Source organism: Oncorhynchus gorbuscha, linkage group LG21, assembly GCF_021184085.1.
Source record: "Oncorhynchus gorbuscha isolate QuinsamMale2020 ecotype Even-year linkage group LG21, OgorEven_v1.0, whole genome shotgun sequence".
In the NCBI taxonomy this organism is placed as follows: domain Eukaryota; kingdom Metazoa; phylum Chordata; class Actinopteri; order Salmoniformes; family Salmonidae; genus Oncorhynchus; species Oncorhynchus gorbuscha.
In genome coordinates this window covers 30,006,468-30,026,949 of record NC_060193.1, presented here as the reverse complement: position 1 = coordinate 30,026,949, position 20,482 = coordinate 30,006,468, and the positions used below count along the sequence as shown (strand labels likewise).

Genomic DNA, 20,482 nt, shown 5'->3' with positions numbered 1-20,482 from the left:
ACACGTCTCCTTCATCTGGTGTGTAGACTCTACCTGTCAGAGCGTCCCCCCTCCAGACTGAAGCGCAGGTAGTTCATCCCATCCATGTACTGTCCAGGCAAGGAGTCATCTCCCAGTTCCCTCAGGTCCTCTGCCCTCAAGTACTCCCCTCCGTCCCCTGTCATCGTGTCGTCACCTGGAGGGGAGAGGGAGGCAGGTGAGATACATGGACGAGAATACGGTTATTTCTCGGGGGGAAGGGGACATTGTGATGTGATGCGACTACAGTTAGCAAGCAAACAGCCCTTACCTAGGGTGTGTGTGTGTCAACGTGAGGCTTAGTGACACACACACACACACACACACACACACACACACACACACACACACACACACACACACACACACACACACACACACACACACACACACACACACACACACACACACACACACACACACACACACACACACACACACACACACACACACACACATCAGATACTTACAGTTACTGAAGCACTACAGATGAGCTGAGAGACACAGCTCATCTCTGCCTGGTCTCCACCACGTCATAAAGCTCTACTGCTGCTATTACCACTACTGGACAGCAGGGGGCAGAGTCACTAATACCCTTTCGCCCACGACAGAGCTGAACCAAACTGAGTCGAGCTGTACTGTGCTGGCCTGGTTACGCATCCACCTTACCCCACCAAAATTAGCGGAACCCAACTGGAAAGGACAGTGTGAAAGAAAACTATCTCAACCAGTACAGTACAGTTCGGGTTGGCACCATTGTGTGAAAAGTGCATAAGGGGAGCAGGTAGCATACTGTAGGATGTGCTGGCAGAACAAGTGAGAAACATACTGTAGGCTGATAGAGATGTTCCTGTGTCAATAGCATAACCACTGCCTGGAGAATGAAAAGTTAGAAACAAAAGAAAAGGAAGAACAGGTACAATATAATCACATTATCGCGACAATTAGTATTGTGCACAGTAGCACCACAACTGCAAGAGTAAATTAAGCTATAAGATGCGGGTTGAGAGGCAATACTCACAAAGCAATGTCATTCACAACACATCCAATAGCAAGAAATGTCGGTTAGAACAGCCACACCGTCTGCACAACCAAACCCAATCCTCTTCTGACAGCTTCCAAAAACACAACTATTTTCCACCCAAATCACTGCCAACCACTCCACCCTTATGATCCAAGTTTCCTTCGAGAAGTAAAGTGAATTCACTGCGCAACCGGAAGAGCCAGGAAAAAGACAAATCGTCCATATCCGTAATGCACTGCCACGTCAATGAGGTGACCGTTCACATAAACACAGATTGGCCCTAAAATGCATAAACTTTATGAGCCATGACAGAGGGCCTGGAAGAGTGGAACTAACTGCCTTTAACAAGTATTCCCACCAACGCTAATAAATATGAACCATACAGAACGAATCAGCAAAGCAATAGGCAATGTGTTTTAAAGGAGGCTCAAGTTAAGTTAAGCAGCACTTCAAAAGTAGCTTACACTTTCTTACATATTCAGTCTTTCCCGGCTACGACACGCGATAGGGCAGCATTTCTGAGTGAGGGGTTTGAAATCCGCTTTGAACTGACAACACTCAGGGTGAAACTATCTTCCGGAGTCCTGTACAGACACGCTTTTGCTGCTTTAATTGGTGTCTTTTCTCTGGAAGTTGAATGGCACTCTCTAGTCCCAGGGGCAACAGTCCTCAGAACATGTGAATGTGAATATGCTATTAAAAATGTGTTTAAAAATCCACCCTTTCCCATTGGCTGATATTTTAAGAAGCGTGACAAAACAAAAAACATTCTCGGCCTTGACATTAACAGAGGGCACAGCCACCACCAGTGTCAACGTAAAGGTTTGTTGACAGCACTAATGCTTTCAGCAACCAGTATTCCACATTTAGAGAAGTGGGCCTAAATGTACGTATCACGTGCTTGGTTTCACCACACTATGTTTGAATCCAAACCCTGATCAGTAGGTGAGTTTAGTGCAGGTTCAAGTATGTCCTCTCAACCACTCATCCATGACAGGTCGTTTTGCACGACCCTCGCAGAGGAATCTCACGCCATGCGAATTGCCACGACCACAACACACTGTCACACCCTCTTCAATAGCAACCGCCACGGCGACCTTCGCACGGTGTACCTTCTAAATCCATGGAGTCATCGGACAGAGCATCATCCTCACTCTCTTTCAGCACTGTGGGTACAGTATGTAGGCCTATACAGTACACAGTACAGTGAGAAAACTAGCCTACTATAACACACACTAGACTCTCCCCGAAAAAAGGGTTACAAAAGGGTTCTTTGGCTGTCCCCATATGAGAACCCTTTTTGGTTCCAGGCAGAACCCTTTTGGGTTCCACGTAGAACCCTCTGCGGAAACCAAAAAGGATTCTTCAAAGGGTTCTCCTATGGGGACAGCCGAAGAACCCTTTTAGGTTCTATACAACATTTTTTTGTGTAGGATTGGGCAATGAGGAAAAAGGGAGGGATTTGGGGAAGGCTTACTGAGATAGCCTATTAGTCAATCAATGTCTACAGAAAACTGGGGCAGGATTTTAACACGAAGTCGGGTTAGCTGAAGTTCTTGTCGGGCAAACATAAATGGACTGAGGTTTAGAATGACCGTCTCTATACATGGTTGTGGTCATATAAAGTAGCCTACTGACTGGATCAAGTGGCAAACTCACCCTCCTCATCAGAGACATCTAGGACTTCAGTCATAGTCTCAGGGACGTTCAACTTGTGTTTCTCTGTCACCGTCTAAACAACGTGAACAAAATAAGATCATTCCAACTTTATAGGCGAAATCATGTGTGAATGGTTTATTTTAGGGATAGTGGTGTGAGATAGCTCTGTGACTCACGGTTGTCGAGGTAATGATCTCCTCGGTGACAACCTTGAGTGTGTCCACCACCGAGATGTAGCCAAGTCGCCGGGCGATGGCCAGAGCTGTGTTACCATTCTAGAGGATGGGAGAAAGACATAAGTGTGTGTGTGTGTGTTAGTGTCTGTGTGCATGTGTGCTTGTGCATGTGTGTGTGTGTGTGTGTATGTGTGTTAGTGCCTGTGTGCATATGTTCTTGTGCATGCGTGTGTGTGCGTGTGTGCGTGTGTGTATGTTCAGAAGCTAGTCCACACACCGCAGTGATGTTGTTGGGCTTAGCTCCATTCTGCAGCAGTAGATTGATGATGTGTGTGTTTCCTTGCTGTGCTGCTTGGTGGAGGGGAGTGTATCCATTCTGAGAAGAGAATGTCAAACAGAGTAATGACTGTCTGGCAAGGCCTGAACATTTTAGAAATTATGTATGAACCCTTACGTTAGCATTTGATCTTTTCTGTCAAATGAAATAATGCATTATTGAACATTCATAACACAGTTAAAGGGAAACTTTGGGAATTTACGTACGAGGTCCTTTATCTACTTCCCCAGTCAGATGAACTTGTGGATACCATTGCCATGTCTCTGTTTTCCAGTATGAAGGAAGTCAGAGGTAGTTTTGCGTGCCAATGCTAACTAGAGTTAGCATAATGACTGGAAGTCTATGCTATCTACTAGCATGCTAGCAGTTACCATTGACTTCCAATCATTGCACTAGCGCTAGTTAGCAACTTCCTTCAACCTGCACACAGAGGCATAGAAATCTGACTGGGGAAGTATACTGTATAAAGGGCCTCATTCTCAAAATCCAGAAGTACCTCTTTAAAAAGAGGTGCCATCTGGAACCTAAAATAGTTTTTCCCACAGAGGGTTCTACATGGAACTCAAAAAGGTTTCTGCTTGAAACCAAAACGGCTTCTCCTATTGGGACAGTCGAAGAACCCTTTTTGATAACCCTTTTTCTTTCTAAGAGTGTACTGTGGTAGTTTTGTGCATGGTGTGTTACCTTGGTTTTGGCATTGACACTAGCACCATTCTGTAAGAGGAAGTTGACCATCTTGGCGTTGCCATAGTGACATGCTACGATCAGAGGAGTGTAACCCAACTGGAACGATAATGGTAAATCATAGTATCAAAACATCTACTACGAACATCATGAAAAGAGAAACAGATATTCATTGGCATATTGAAGTACAGTATATGGGAGACATACTGTATATTATCAGTATTCCAGTACAATGGTCAGTCAATGCTCAAATTAAATGAATATATGCCATACCTTAGTTTGCTGGTCCAGGTTGGCTCCATGTTTAGCCAGTATCTCACCCACAGCCACCTTGTCCTCCTGGGCAGCCAGATGGAGTGGGGTGAGGCCACTCTGAAGGAACACAAACAACAATATGTTTGTTACTCACCACCTCTCTCCATGAATGAATCAGCCTACTGTGTACTTATGGACAGTAGTTTCACCTGGGCAGGTCATGTGGTTTCCCCTAAATATTAAAGGAGGAGGTTTTTGAGTGACATGCGACTTTTACAGGACAGGAAATAATGTGTTGACGGGGGGGGGGTGTGACTGGGTATTTAGGGTCTTCTCATGCAGAGTGCTTGTTCTTGCACCCCGGAGACAAGGCAGACAATTCAATTCAACGTCTATTCCATTGAAATGAAATGGAAACAAGGTTGATTCAACCAGTGCGTGCCCAGTGGGAGGTCTGTCTGGGGTTGACTGAGTGGTTTGTAAAAAGTTTAAAGGAGGAATATATCTGGGTTTCTGCTTGGCTGGAGACGAAGCCCTGTGGCCTTGCTTGCCTGCTCTAAATTTAAAAGACAAAGTGTGTGTGTGGGTGTGTGGGGGACTGTAAAGTGTGTGTGTGTGTGTGGGTGGGGGACTGTAAAGTGTGTGTGTGTGTGTGTGTGGGTGGGTGGGGGACTGTAAAGTGTGTGTGTGTGCATGAACTGTATTCATATGCATATGTATTTATAGTATGTGCATGCCTACACACTTAGAAAAAAAGGTGCTATCTAGAATCCATAGGAGAACCGTTTTGGTTCCAGGTAGAACCCCTTTGGTTCCAAGTAGAACTGTTTTGGCTTCCATGTAGAACCCTCTCCACAGGGGATTCTATATGGAACCCAAAAGGGTTCTACCTGGAAACAAAAAGGGAGGAGTTTTTGAGTGACAGGCGAGGTTATCCTATGTGGACAGCTGAAGAACCCTTTTTTCTAAGAGTGTACAAGCCTATCATATGTGAAAAAAGGTGGGTGGTCCTTCTGTAGCTCAGTTGGTAGAGCATGGCGCTTGTAACGCCAGGGTAGTGGGTTCGATCCCCGGGACCACCCATACGTAGAATGTATGCACACATGACTGTAAGTCGCTTTGGATAAAAGCGTCTGCTAAATGGCATATATTACTTTATTATATTTATATTACACTTATGACTCCAATCCAGTCATTTGTCATACGCTTAGGATCTGGAAACAGATTAGGTATTTTCTTAACATACCCACTGTTTACATAGACAGCCCAATTTGTCTGAATCATGCTTTCCACCCTGCATTGGATGATGTGGTATTTTCACAGTGGAGGGAGAAGGGGCTCACAACAATTACAGGGAAAGATCAACATGCCAACCACACATTTTTTCAGATACCTCCATCAGGAATTTCGTAAGGACACATATTCCACAGTATGGCATTAAGCCAAATAGTCCTACATTAGCTTGATCCTTGTCAAACCCCATTCAAAAAGGGTCAGTCTCTAGACTGTATGATGTGCTACAGGCCCACATAGAGGTATCCACAGACACCATTAAAAGGGCTTGGGAACAAGAACTTGGGTCAGAAATCTCAGATGAGGACTGGGTAGAAGCTCTCAGGAATATAAACCACAGTTCAGTGAATGCCAGACACAACCTTGTACAGTTTAAGGTGATACACAGGTTACATTACTCTAAAGTAAAACTGCATAAAATATTCCCGGACACCTCACCACTGTGTGAGAGGTGCAAGCAGATTGAGGGGACGTTGACCCACTTATTCTGGACATGGCCTATGTTACGTGCTTACTGGGCTCTCATTTTTGATGACTTATCTAGAGCCTTTGATCGAGTTCTAGCCCCAGACCCATTGATCGCTCTGTTTGGTATAGTTGATGGGAATAACCAGGAAGGGAAAGCTGTCTCTCTTTGTACTCTATTAGCCAAAAGGCTCATATTGCAATTTTGGAAATTGGAGACTGTACCTACCTTTAAAATGTGGTTACGGGATTTCGGGAATGTAATACATGTGGAAAAGATTCGATACAATTCCTCCAAATAGAAGGTCATTGTTTTACAAAATATGTCAGCCGATACTGGATAAATGGTCCCGCTTCAAAACTGGGTTGACGATCTGCTGCTACTCTGAGCTGTACTCCACTCAATGTGTATTTTTGGCTTAACGACACTGCTTGTAATGACTATATGCTGTCTTCTTATACATGTACCACCTAATAGGATTTTGTTTTATTTTGTGTATGTGTGAGTTAAGTTTTGGTTTTGTCCTTTAAATTGGCCATCCCATTAAACAGCACAATGAATGTCATTGTTTGTATTGCAGTCTTTTTTATTTGATTTTTTATTGGAAAATAATAAACATATTACCAAAAAATAAATGTAAAAAAGTGTACTGTATACTGTAAGTGTGTGTAGGGGCATGCATGCCCGCAGGCAGGGCCTTCGGTGTGACACGTGTGGGCAGACATCCATGGTCGTCATGGCGGTTTTTCAACCTCCCACCTCCCGCTCTCTGACTCGGCCCTAAACAGCTCAGGGCACAAGCAGTCTCACACTCTTCCTAAAATAGCCGTTAAACTACACTCTCCCCTTCTCTCAAATTCCTTCCTGCTACATTCATACATGTCACGCTGCCGCTCTGAAATCAGAACCGAAGGCTGGATACTAGCTCGAGAGCTGTGTGGGTAACTCCTATTTCCTTGCAAAATGTCACAAAGATATCGATGAATCCAATATAGTCCAAGCTAACGACACCTGATAGGATTAACCCTTTCCTGCGCGTGTAACTCTATTCACTGGGGTACTTTAAAAGGGAGACTTGAAAGGAATGAGAGCACATGACAGAGTGGACTGAAAGACTGACATCAGAGGCCCTGTTCATTTTGAACCCCTCAGAAGCAGTGAGACACCACGTCTCAGAAAAGTGTCTGTGACTGGAGTACGAAGGCCTATGCACAAAACGAATATGTACATAAAGATATGAATGAGTGATGGTACAGAACGGCATAGGCAAGATGCAGTAGATGGTATTGAGTACAGTATATACATATGAGATGAGTAATGTAGGGTATGTAAACAAGTTCAGGCCCGCGGCCGCGTGACATAAGCAGTTTAAAACCGAGAGGGATGGGAAGAGGTAGGCCTACCTTGGTGGGGACGTTGACTTGAGTCCCCTTCTCCATGAGCAGGGCGGCCATGTCAGCGTGTCCCTCCTGTGAGGCCAGGTGTAGGGGGGTGACCCCCTGCTTGGTCAGGATGTTGGTCTCGGCCCCGTACTGCAGCAGCACCACTGCTATGTCCATCTGGTTCTTCTTCGCCGCAATGTGGAGGGGAGTGTAGCCATTCTGGAGGAGAGAGGGAGGTCGAGAGAACATCAAGTCAGTTGTACAGATACCCCAAAAGATGTCCACACACGTACACACACGCACACACACAGCTTCAAAATGACGCTCGACCGTCCACCCCAAGGCCGACCGACGTCTGTCCTCCCACCTGTGAGGACAGTGACCGGGGGTGGGGGGGGGGTCTGAGTGACGGGAGGTCTCACCTTGGCCGTGGCGTGGGGGGAGGCCCCTTTGTCCAAAAGCAGGAGCGCCACCTTCTGGTTATCGTAATGCGCAGCGACATGGAGAGGCGTGAGGCCATTCTGTATTGGATTAAACCAGGCTGGTTAGCAGAGCAAGCAGCTATTAATGCTAGCTAGTCAACACACACACACACATATGATGAGCTGTGTTACCGGGGTACTATTACAGCATGTTATTGAGAATTAGACTTCTATTAAAGAGCAAGCAGCAGGAGGCTCGCTGGGCGGGTCCTTATTCAAAAAGAATAAGAAGAAAAATTATATATGTTATGTCTTTCCTAAAAGTAGAGGAAAAAACAGTAGTTAATCAAACGGAAAGTTGATTTGGTTAAACTATGCTCACCGGTAGTCTCGCTGACAACATAGCCTCAACACAGAAATACGAACGGACTTTAAAAAATATATATTTTGCCAGATAAAGCTTTGATATAGACTATTCTTTATCCCATAACAGTCCTTCAAGGTCAATGAATTATCTGAATCGAAATCGTGGAAATATAACACACCTGGTGAGAAATGTACTTTTATTGTGTAGTTATATTTTCCCTCTATAACATGTAGAGCTATACTATGATTTAGGGTTTGAGTTATGGTAATGATGCTTACCTTCCCAGCAGAATCGGGAGGGGCTCTTTTCTGCAGGAGAAGTTTGGTCACATCCAGGCTTCCGTACTTGGACGCCACATGCAGCGGAGTGAATCCTTTCTGTAATGGAGACAACATACAGATGACCATTTAATAATGTTTGTTACAAGCACTAACTAGATCTTCAGAAATGCGCAATGCTCATGAAATATATAAAAAAGCAATCATTTCATTACAGCCTCATTTCCAAATGGGTCTAAAATGAATGTCCAACTAAATGATGTATGTGAACCAAACGTAACGCAATTTAATAAGACGCACAATAAGAACCATTCTCTCTACACCCACACTGCTGATGCAATCGTAGTTAATACTCAAAATCCAATGTGCAGCGCAAAACATTCATCTCCCTCTTACAAGTAATAACTAGTCCCAATGTAGCCACCAGGTGGTGCTCTTTACCCATTGTCACATTGACAGGAGGCCAGGGCTGTTGTGATAGGACAACGGTGCTCTCCCATGTCACATGACCACAGTGTTTACGACCCAGCCCATGAAGGGAGGGAATCCTTTGTCTGTGTAACTCTGGTTCATTTCTGATGTAATGCACATCCGAGTAGACACAATGTGTCGATGAGAAGAGAATGAGAGGCGCTAATGACGGTAATGTTTGAGGCTCTTGTGAAAAACCGGAGATAAAGATTAGAATTGATCAAATGTGATCCAATATATGAAATATACGTGATTGGGGACAGAGACAGAGAGGGGCATGCCTAGGCTAGGACGATGTTCAATGAGCATCCGCTGTCCTCTTTGTCACGCTAACAGTGCCTCGCCCATTTCCCCCCACGAGACAAGGAGAAGAGGGGGAAGGGAGAGAGAGAGAGAAAGAAAGAGAGAAAGAAAGAGAGAGCACCTCCATCATGAGGTTTTACTGCTTTTATTCAGAGCCCAGAGCATATGAATAAATTAGCACTGATATGTTGTTGCGTCAATGCACATTGAATATCATTCAATGACAACATCAATGTCCTCTTGCAAAATTTAGGAGAAGGGCCCAGATGTTCTCCAAAGCATCATTAACCCTTCATTGATTAAACCACATTAAAGAAGTTCATACTGACAGTGGCCCCCATAGTGGGCGCCTGTGAAACATGCCATACAGTGAATCAATAGATATTTCATATAAAATCCACAAGGAAAGAAGGGGGTATATTTCTTCCGTTTAAAAAAAGAAATCCTCACGAAAATAGCACCAAGATGTACAAGTGTGCATTGTGCATGTGAGCATGTGTGTTTGAGCGTAGGCGTGTGTGAGTGTGTTGTGCTCTCCACCTACCTTGGTAGCCAGTGAGTGTGAGGCGCCCGCCTCCAGCAGCACTGAAGCCACGTCCACCTGTCCCTCCCTGGCTGAGATGTGTAAGGGTGTGTATCCGTTAGTCGTGGAGGCGTCAGGGTGGGCCATATGCTGCAGTAGCAGCTGAACTATCTCAGTCTTCCCCAGGCGAGACGCGATGTGGAGGGGAGTCTGGTCCTCCTGCAGGGGTAGAGACATGGAGGTTATAGTGGGCAGAGAATGAGTTTTCTTCGAGACGGAGGTTATGGGTGATGTGACTTTGACAGTACATAAAATGAATGGGCAGAGTTCAAGTGCTGCAACGTTTCATTTTACAGCCCTGTTTAATTGTGTTTTTTGTGGACGCAATTGGTACTTTTTGGATGGTTTCTTTGAAGAGTTCAACACGGATGATAACAGCCTAATACTGTATGGTAAATGGCGCTGTTAAATGCGTTACCCTGGCTCTGGCGTCCACCAGGGCGCCGTTCCTCAGCAGGCAGCGAACCGCCTCCACCTGTCCTGCCCTGGCTGCCATGTGTAGGGCCGTCTCCCCGCGCTGCACACAACACACACACGTACAAGTCAGCAGAAACGCAGACAAACGCGCCAATGGCAGCGTGGAAAGACGCACAGTGACCGCCGACCCCCCCCCCCCGTCACTCACAATGTTGCAGACGTCAGGCGAGGCGCCGTTCTGTAGCAGCAGCAGGACAATGTTGAGGTGACCCATGAAGGCTGCGACGTGGATGGGAGTCAGGCCAGACTTAAAGAGAGAAGGGAAGAGGGCGACGGAGAGAGATCAAATCAGGAAACGTTTCATCTTTGCATACATTCTGCACTGCTTATGTGTTTGAAGGCAGGTCTGGTGATGAGACTAGTGTAACCAAGTCTATGTGTAAATGGGCAGATGTTATATTAAAGGTAGACTCAGCGGTATGACGTAGATGCAGAAAGTAATAGCGCATAGTGGGTCAATTTCCACAACAACTAAGAGCGTTGAAGCGAACCCGTGCACATGCGCAGATACTGTGTGTGGCAGTGTGAGAGCAAGGTCTTGCATCTCGCTCATCTCAATATCTCCGGTGCTGCTCGTGGCGACGTCATTTCGCCGAGTCTACCTTTACGTCCACCGTATTGTAGGTTTAAGCGGTGTGGGGTTGCATTCCTGTGTATATTGCGGAGGCTAATTTGTGCATTATCTAATAGTACACGTGTAATCGTGTATTAGGATGTAACTGTGTACATTTTGAAGGCTAGTGTCCTACCTCTGTGATGGCCTGGATGAAAGCTCCATACTTGACCAGCAGCTCCATCACCTTCACTCTATTCTTCTTACAGGCAATGTGCAGTGGGGTGAAGCCATTCTGACAGACACACACCCCAGACACAGAATGAATGAAAACACACCTACAGTACAGGCGGCATATACATGTAGGGACATTGTTGACATGGTTGAGACAGATAGGAGAGGCCATCTTATTTTCGCTCAACACTTTGTTTCACCGAGTTCTGTCTCTGAGACAGAATCGGCAAAACAGCCACCACACATCCAACACGTGACCAAAAGTATGTGGACACCTGCTTGTCTAATATCTCATTCCAAAATCATGGGCATGAATACGGAGTTTCTTCTATAAAAGTCTCCACTCGTTCTGGGAAGGCATTCTACTAGATGTTGGAACATTGTTGAGGGGACCTGCTTCCATTCAGCCACAAGACACATTAGTGAGGTTGGGCACAGATGTTGGATGATTCGGCCTGGCTCGCAGATGGCGTTCCGATTCAATCCCATAGGTGTCCGATGGGTTTGAGGTTAGGGCTCTGTGCAGACCAGTCAAGTTCTTCCACACCGATCTCGGCAAACCATTTCTGTATGGACCTCGCTTTGTGCACAGGGCATTGTCATGCTGAAACAGGAAAGGGCCTTCCCCAAACTGTTGCCACAAAGCTGGAAGCACAGAATCGTCTAGAATGTGATTGTATGCTGTAGCATTAAGATTTCACTTCACAGGAACTAAAGGGCCTAGCCTGAACCATGAACAACAACCTCAGACCATTATTCCTACTACGCCAAACTTTTCAGTTGGCACTATGCATTGGGGCAGGTAGCGTTCTCCTGGCATCTGCCAAACCCAGATTTATCTGTCGGACTGCCAGATGGTGAAGTGTGTTTCATCACTCCAGAGAACGCATTTCCACTGATGCAGACTCCAATGGCGGCGAGCTTTACACCACTCCAGCCGACGCTTGGCATTGATCATGGTGATCTTAGACTTGTGTGCGGCTGCTCGGCCATGGAAACTCCATTTCATGTTGCTCCCGACGAACAGTTATTTTGCTCACGTTGCATCCAGAGTCAGTATGGAACTCGGTAGTGAGTGTTGCAACCGAGGACAGACGGTTTTTATCTGCCGTTAGTTCGTAGCCTAAGCTACGGCCTAACTGTAGCACTTCAGCACTCTGCGTTTCCATTCTGTGAGCTTGTGTGGCCTGAGCCGTTGTTGCTCCTAGACGTTCCCTCTTAACATTAACAGCACTTACAGTTGACTGGGACAGCTCTAGCAGGACACAAATGTAGAGATTATAGGACACAAATATAGAGATTGCATGGCTGTGTGTTCGATTTTATACACCTGTCAGATAGCCGAATCCAATCATTTGAAGGGGTGTCCACATACTTTTGTATACATAGCTTATAGAGGCCTAGAGTATTGGAAGTCATTGTATTAGTGGTAATAGGAGTGTGAGTATTACCAGTGCTCTAGCGTTGGGGTTTGCCCTCTTGTCCAGCAGCAGCTTGGTGACTCTGTAGTGACCGCAGTGAGCGGCGACGTGCAGCGCCGTCAGGTAGTCCAGTGTGACATCATCAACAGGCGCCTTGTGCTGCAGCAGGTGCTTGACACACTCAACATGGTCGCCTTGAGCTGACATGTGGAGAGGAGACAGACCGTTCTACAGAGAGAGAGAAAGAGAGAGAGAGAGATAGAGAAGATGGTCAGAGAGAGGGTGTGTGTTAGTGATACATGGGTCAGCTGTTTGTTCACCCGCCCATAATTGCTAATAACCCATCCGCAACCGCCCGACTAGAAGTGAAAATCGGAGGCCCGCGCAGCAAAAACTTTTAGGGACTGGGGAGCAAATGCAATAACAAAAAATAAATGGGAAAGGTTTTCAGTGCAACATTTCCAAATTACATCAGTTTGACCGATTTTAAGGAAATGAAAAGCTGTTAAAACAACCCAACATGTTTTTTTGTTCAGAGTTCAGTTCGACTTACGATGCATATTTTATGTGGTTGAAATACTATCAGCTTTAATGATGCTGATAAAGAGAGCACCGCCACCTTTACAGATGGTTAATTAATTAATTCATTCTCTCAAGATGCTGAAAGAAATCAATAATATTTCCCCACTCCTCTCCCCGGGGTAAAAATGGACATTTTATGTATAATTTTACAGCGAGAAATGCTTCATTCTGGAGGAGTTAAAATGATATACGGCTCAGTGAGAGGTTATAGACCTACAGTCACTGTCCAGACTTCAGTTAGGTTACTAGTCCATATAAACCATTTGAATAGTACAGTTCCCTTGACGTACCATTTTGAAGTCCCCGTCTTGTTGTCTGTCAAATTAATATATCGCCTCACAATCATAACACATAACATAGCCGAAGAACACTGCTATCATCCTCTTTTAAAACTTCAGGAAATCTTTTCCCAAACATTAGAATACTGTTCTGGCCCTCCCTCTATTCATTCACAGTTCTTCTCTTTATTGAATTCAACTCTGACATTGTCCTTGTTTTTGCCTCAGTGGATCGACATGAACTGTTTCTGCTTCGGTTTAGGCTTAGGCTACGAACTAAAGGCAGATCAAAATGATGAAAGAAAAACCTAAATGTAGCCTATAGATATGAATTACAAGAATGGTACTTTTTCAATGCATTGTTTTCTCTTTATTCAACCCGCGGATATAACCATGGGGGACTAGGTGTTATGAGTGTGTGTGTGTGTGTGTGTGTGTGTGTGTGTGTGTGTGTGTGTGTGTGTGTGTGTGTGTGTGTGTGTGTGTGTGTGTGTGTGTGTGTGTGTGTGTGTGTGTGTGTGATGAGTGTGAGTGTGTGTGTGTTATGAGTGTGTGTGTGTGTGTGTGTGTGTGTGTGTGTGTGTGTGTGTGTGTGTGTGTGTGTGTGTGTGTGTGTGTGTGTGTGTGTGTGTGTGTGTGTGTGTGTGTGTGTGTGTGTGTGTGTGTGTGTGTGTGTGTGTGTGTGTGTGTGTGTACCTTGGTCCTGGCCAGCATGGGTGCTCCTCTCTCCAGCAGGAGCTCCACTGCAGGGTCATGTCCACTCCTGGCCGCGCAGTGTAGAGGTGTGAGTCCGTCCTGCAGCGAACACACACACAGATGGTCAAATACACACACACACACACATATTTATACACCAATAACCCCATAACACATGAACACGCACACACTCACAAAACGACCCCCAATCTCGCATGAATAAAGGTACAGTATTTATTATTTTATGCATTTTTTTTTTTTTTGTGTGATTTTTGGGGAGATTATCTGTGGCTATGACCCCTGAGTATCTGAGTACATTGATTATCAGTGGACGAAAGGCTTTGTTAAGTTCAAAGTCCCGTGTCAAACAATGGACGCATACAGTTGCTTGTAGAGACACGTATTGAAACATGGCGGCTGAAATTTCCTTGACCTTTGCTTCAGTGGCATGTTAACCTCACCACTCTCTGTGCACAAAGGCAGGGACACACGCACATGGACGCACACACACACACACACACACAGACACACACACACACACACACACACACACACACACACACACACACACACACACACACACACACACACACACACACACACACACACACACACACACACACACACACACACACACACACACACACACACACACACACACACACACACACACACACACACACACACACACACACACACAGCAGAGATCAAACTGACACAGACAAAACAAAAAATACAGTAACTCTGCTTGTGTAATAAAATGCACAAAGAAAACATAAGGATGGCCCCGCTGTTAGGGTTTTCTAGGGCACTCGTGTTGTTTTGTTGTGGAGCTCGTTTCCCACTAAACACACGCAGGGCTTTATTATTTTGATCAAATCTGCCAGCCGGTACAGATGTTTTCCTGATTAGACAGACTGCTTTACTAGACTAATAGAGTTATAATCGTGATAACTGATACCCGGACCCACACTGACCCGTCTTTGGCAATAACAGAGCTGTGTTATAACCTAGTCAGCGTACCAAATGGCACCCTATTTCCCTACATAGGGTTCTGGTAAAAAAATAAAAATAAATTGTGCACTATCGGCCACAAGTCGTGCACTTATATAGGGAATAGGGTGCCATTGCAGAATTGAGACGTAGCCACCTATATTATATTATATCAACATTAACTCTGGACAATACAAATGTTATGGATATAACACACAGCTAATAGAATGGTAACAGTCTAAACAGGCACTGTCCTGCCCTGACCAGGAACTGTACCGTTATCTAACGCCGAGTGGACGTTTTCGTTACGTTAGGGTCTAATCACATCCTCTTTATTTATACGATGTTTCGTTTAACTCTTTAGAATGATATTAGGATGCAATACCTTGGCAATGGACGCATAAACATCTACCGCGTAACTAAAAACAGGATGTTTTCTGTTATGAAAGAGGGATAGATTGTCAGGCTCAGAGAGGAGGGAGGTATGGTAACGGAGTGATTTGAGAGAGCAGGGAGAGTGGTTGCGTCAGAAGGGATTTTTTTGCCCTAAGTTAATGCAGTAAGCTGATTGAGCAGCAAAACAGCCAAGGACACAAGAATAACAGCGTGTCAAAATGGAGGGCGTTTAGACTCAACAAGTTGTTCTCTCGTGAGCCGTAAATACATAGTGCTGCAGCTCTCACTCACACACGCATCCAACAGCTATGCAGTACACACACACTCCCTATCTCACACTTATCAACACACCCACACCTACATACAATATGAACAGTGAGTACACCTACTTATAGAGTACATCAACTTAAAACACACACACACACATAGCACACAGCGACCCAATGCGTCCACACTGGCTGTGAATGAGACAATGATACATTGCTGCAGCTGAAGGAGATATTCACGGCTGAGTCTGGTGGAAAGTGACTGCAGCACTTCCACTGGACAATGACAGTTTGGTAGAAAGGACACTGCGTCACACACTTGTGCACAGTGAGGGGGTCAAACGGTGTGTGTGTGTGTGTGTGTGTGTGTGTGTGTGTGTGTGTGTGTGTGTGTGTGTGTGTGTGTGTGTGTGTGTGTGTGTGTGTGTGTGTGTGTGTGTGTGTGTGTGTATGTGTGTATGTGTGTGTATGTGTATGTGTATGTGTGTGTGTGTGTGTGTGTGTGTGTGTGTGTGTGTGTGTGTGTGTGTGTGTGTGTGTGTGTGTGTGTGTGTGTGTGTTTGTGTGGACTCACTCTAGTCTTGGCGTCGATCTGAGACCCCCTGTCCAGTAGGAGGCGCACCATGTTAGCATTGCCACGCTTAGAGGCCACGTGGAGGGGCGTGATCCCATTCTGAAATAAATAGAACACAATGGAAGACACATTTAAAACGAAATAAACCAATGAACTAATGGTATATAACTACCTATCCTACTGTATACACATGTGCTGTTACAAGGCCAGTATACCGTTTCTATTACGAGTAATGTTGCTACATACAGTATCTCCAGTTTACCTCAAATCTTAGGTTAGCGTTTTCTTAGGTTAAGGTTCTCTTAGGTTAGGGATCTCTTAGGTTAGGGATCTCTTAGGTTAGGGATCTCTTAGGTTAGGGATCTCTTAGGTTAGGGATCTCTTAGGTTAGGGTTTTCTTAGGTTAGGGATCTCTTAGGTTAGGGATCTCTTAGGTTAGGGTTTTCTTAGGTTAGGGATCTCTTAGGTTAGGGATCTCTCAGGTTAGGGATCTCTCAGGTTAGGGATCTCTTAGGTTAGGGATCTCTTAGGTTAGGGTTTTCTCAGGTTAGGGATCTCTTAGGTTAGGGTTTTCTCAGGTTAGGGATCTCTTAGGTTAGGGTTTTCTCAGGTTAGGGATCTCTTAGGTTAGGGTTTTCTCAGGTTAGGGATCTCTCAGGTTAGGGATCTCTTAGGTTAGGGTTTTCTTAGGTTAGGGCTTTCTATGGCATTATTGTTGTTGTTGTTGTGGAGCTTGTTTACTAGTAAACACACGCAGGGCTAAATTATTTGATCAAATCTGCCAGCCGGGTACAGATGTTTTCCTGATTAGACAGACTGCTTTACTAGAATAATAGTTATAATCATGATAAGTGATACCCGGACCCACACTGTGCCACACTCTGTGGCAATAAGGGAGCTGTGTTGTAACCTAGTCAGCGGACCAAATGGCACCCTATTCCCTACACAGTGCACCGCTTTTGACCAGTTTCTATTACGTGCAATGTTGTTCCACAGACAGTGGGGGTAGTTCAGGACAAGGCGTCTAGTGACTGATGTCATGCTTTCTAATATACCTCAATGAATTTCCTTGCTGGGACAACAGAGCTTGAATTGAATGGAACTGCTGATGAATGGCTCCTGTTCATTCTTTCTGTTAGGATGTGTCATGTTATGTTGGCGTTCGGCCACTCCTCTGATTTCTGTGAAATCCTGACAATGTGAAAGCTGAGCATTTTTTCCACAGCCTGGTCCAGAGCACTGCAGGACACACAGCGTGTTATGTTGACTGTGACTGGAAAAAGTGCCTGAGAAAGTATGACACAGCAGACATTACAGTGGTTTTGAGTGTTACCTTTCTGCAAATAAAAGGTACGGTTTCTGACTGTGGAGTCCCTTGCTGAGTTAGTAGATTTGTGCTTAAGTTGTCGACACTAAGGGCTCAGTCAGAACAGGACTGCATTGAGTCTGTGACCTTCAAGTAATCTTTCAGCTTGGCCAGGCAACTCTCTCCATCTCTCGCCTTGAGTTCTGTTTTCAAGAAAAGGACTGGCATTCTCCTAAGACTCATTCCTCTCTCTGTCTGAGTGGCTGATGGGGACCACACAGATGGACATGAGGATTCAGAGAAAAGGGAAGTGCTGAGGCGGAGGGTATCATTGTCCTAGAAAGCAACCCAATCGCTGACTGTGGGTTCCTAAAGGGCATTTCACTCTACTCGCTTAAAATATGTGTGTGTGTGTGCGCGTATGGGCTCTAAAGTCTCCTGTGTTTTATGGTTCTTGGACTCAGTGCTGTGTTGGCACAGTGTGTGTGGGCAGCCCTTCCTATAACCTACAATCTTTGCACTATTTCCAGTAAAGGAAAGAACACAAAGGAGGGTATCGTGATGGATCCCAAGACCTCGCTGTGGTTCTAATTCTCAGAGTAAAAACCTCTACGGACATTATGAAAGCTTAACTTCTCCATGGTAGGGGGCAGCATTTTGAATTTTGGATGAAAAGCATGCCCAAATTAAACTGCCTTCTACTCAGGCCCAGAAAATAGGATATGCATATAATTAGTAGATTTGGATAGAAAACACTCTAAAGTTTCCAAAACTGTCTGTGAGAATAACAGAACTGATTTGGCAGGCGAAAACCTGAGAAAAATCCATTCAGGAAGTAGGAATTTTTTTTTTTGACTTAGGACTCAAATTGCAGTTCCTATGCCTTCCACCAGATGTCAACAGTCTTTAGAAATTGTTTCAGGCTTGTATTCTGAAAATGAGGGAGTAAGAGCAGTCTGAATGAGTGGACCCTGACGTGTCACAGAGCTTTTTCATGTGCACGACCGAGAAAGTGCCTTTCTTGTTTACCTTTTATATTGACGACGTTATTGTCCGGTTGAAATATTATTGATTGTTTAAGCTAAAAACAACCTGAGGGTTGAATATAAACATCGTTTGACATGTTTCTATGAACTTTACGGATACAATTTGGATTGTTTGTCTGCCTGTTGTGACTGCGTTTGAGCCTGTGGATTACTGAAGAAAACGTGCGAACAAAACGGTGTTTTTTGGATATAAAGAGTGACTTTATCGAACAAAATGAACATTTATTGAAAAAATGAATGTCTTCTGAGTGCAAACATATGAAGATCATTAAAGGTAAGTGATTAATTTTATCTCTATTTCTGACTTGTGTAACTCTTCTACTTGGCTGGTTACTGTTTGTAATGATTTGTCTGCTGGGCTATGTTCTCAAATAATTGTAAGGTATGCAACACCGTGGTTGGATTCACAAGAAGTTAATCTTTAAACCTATGTAAAATAGTTGTATCTTTTCTGAATTTTTATAATGAGTATTTCTGTATTTGAATTTGGCACTCTGCAATCTCACTGGATGTTGGCCAGGTGGGACGCTAGCGTTCCACATACCCTAGAGAGGTGAACCAAGTTTATTCTTCCCAGAGGATCAATACAGCTGCATTAGACAAAACATGTTTCTACCACCACAAGTATATATACTCCAATTTAGGCCCTCCTCCTTCTCTCCAATCCTTTCATCTATTGTGGTTCGACAGGAAGAAGAAGTAATAGGGTAATAACCTGAAATGTCTCCCTTAAGGGGATCTGACTTGACCTCAATCCCTCATTTGCCTAATCCAAAAATGTCCACCCGTATCCCCTATCGCAATCCTGTGACTTCCTCCCATCCACACAGAACATTCCAAAGCCATCTGGCTCCTACAGATAACCATTAACTTCTGATGTAAAAACCAGTCTCTAGGATAGCAATGTTCCAAGTTTAACCCAGAATACAACACTGCACAACAGTAGCGCACCTGACTGCAGATCAGAAGGTTGTTGTAATAGTTTCAGCCTGGGCTATGGTACCTACCCTAGCTGTAAAGTCCACAGCTGCCCCACGATTTAGCAGTAGTGTGGCCACGTTCACGTTTCCATAGTGGGCAGCAATATGAAGTGGCGTGAATCCACTCTGTAACACAGGGGTGAACATAGCGAGAGGGAGGGGAGAGAGAGACAGTGGGTTAGATACTAGCCTCATTCATGACCCCCAAAGCCTGACCCCTGACCCTTGACCTCCACTATCCCAGCATGCAGCAGTCGCATTAACCATCATCAAAGGGAAAAAATTAAATTAAATTAGTAAATGTGAAAGAGCAACGCTCCAAACTCAGAAGAGGGAGTAAACCAAAGAGATGAAGGGAAAGAAATCTTAAAATTCAGTTTCAGAAAATTATGACTCAATTACACACGTACACGCAAATTACGTACTGTAGGCATACACACAAACACACTCAGAAAGACCATGCAGAAAGATCACTACCATGCAACTGGTAATCCTACAGTCAGAACCAAATCAATTGCATAGTTTCTCCATTTACTTAAAAAATAAATAAATAAATGAAGGAATTAAAAAACAAGTGGACGTACAGTTCACACAGACTGTTAATATCAACCAAACTATTGACACACAGTATTAGTTAACCATACAGTTAAAGGACAGAGAAAAAACACCAAATCAAAAAACCATGACGGTATTCTTTTTTTATCAACACCAAAGTGCACTATGTCACTGTACGCCATTTTGTCATGTTAGGAATCATAAGAAATCAGAGAGAGAGCCGTTGTGGTTGGAGTATTGTGAAACTCTTGCCTTACCTTTCCATTCTGAAAGTAATGGGGCGATTTAACGTGAAAACATTATTTACAGAAGTATGAAGAACTGTAGTGACTACGCAATGATTCAAAATGACACATTTAAAGTTGATAATGGTGCAAATGAATATAGATGGGATGCATCATGCTATA

General features: G+C 44.5%; 1 protein-coding gene across 4 annotated transcripts in view; it reads right to left on the bottom strand.

Moving 5' to 3' along the window:
* The window catches only part of LOC124007949 (ankyrin-2-like), a 280,314-nt gene that overhangs the window by 53,362 nt on the left and 206,470 nt on the right, over window positions 1-20,482 (bottom strand). For all 4 annotated transcript variants that reach the window (XM_046318844.1, XM_046318845.1, XM_046318846.1 and 1 more), the window contains exons 8-26: window positions 20,333-20,341; window positions 19,548-19,646; window positions 16,189-16,287; window positions 13,960-14,058; window positions 12,434-12,631; window positions 10,945-11,043; window positions 10,344-10,442; window positions 10,137-10,235; window positions 9,680-9,877; window positions 8,362-8,460; window positions 7,717-7,815; window positions 7,316-7,513; window positions 4,172-4,270; window positions 3,899-3,997; window positions 3,155-3,253; window positions 2,878-2,976; window positions 2,702-2,774; window positions 848-892; window positions 34-175 (exon numbers count right to left, since the gene is read on the bottom strand). In XM_046318844.1, the coding sequence (XP_046174800.1) occupies window positions 34-175; window positions 848-892; window positions 2,702-2,774; window positions 2,878-2,976; window positions 3,155-3,253; window positions 3,899-3,997; window positions 4,172-4,270; window positions 7,316-7,513; window positions 7,717-7,815; window positions 8,362-8,460; window positions 9,680-9,877; window positions 10,137-10,235; window positions 10,344-10,442; window positions 10,945-11,043; window positions 12,434-12,631; window positions 13,960-14,058; window positions 16,189-16,287; window positions 19,548-19,646; window positions 20,333-20,341 (2,051 nt within the window). The remainder of the gene's footprint in view (window positions 1-33; window positions 176-847; window positions 893-2,701; window positions 2,775-2,877; window positions 2,977-3,154; window positions 3,254-3,898; window positions 3,998-4,171; window positions 4,271-7,315; window positions 7,514-7,716; window positions 7,816-8,361; window positions 8,461-9,679; window positions 9,878-10,136; window positions 10,236-10,343; window positions 10,443-10,944; window positions 11,044-12,433; window positions 12,632-13,959; window positions 14,059-16,188; window positions 16,288-19,547; window positions 19,647-20,332; window positions 20,342-20,482) is intronic.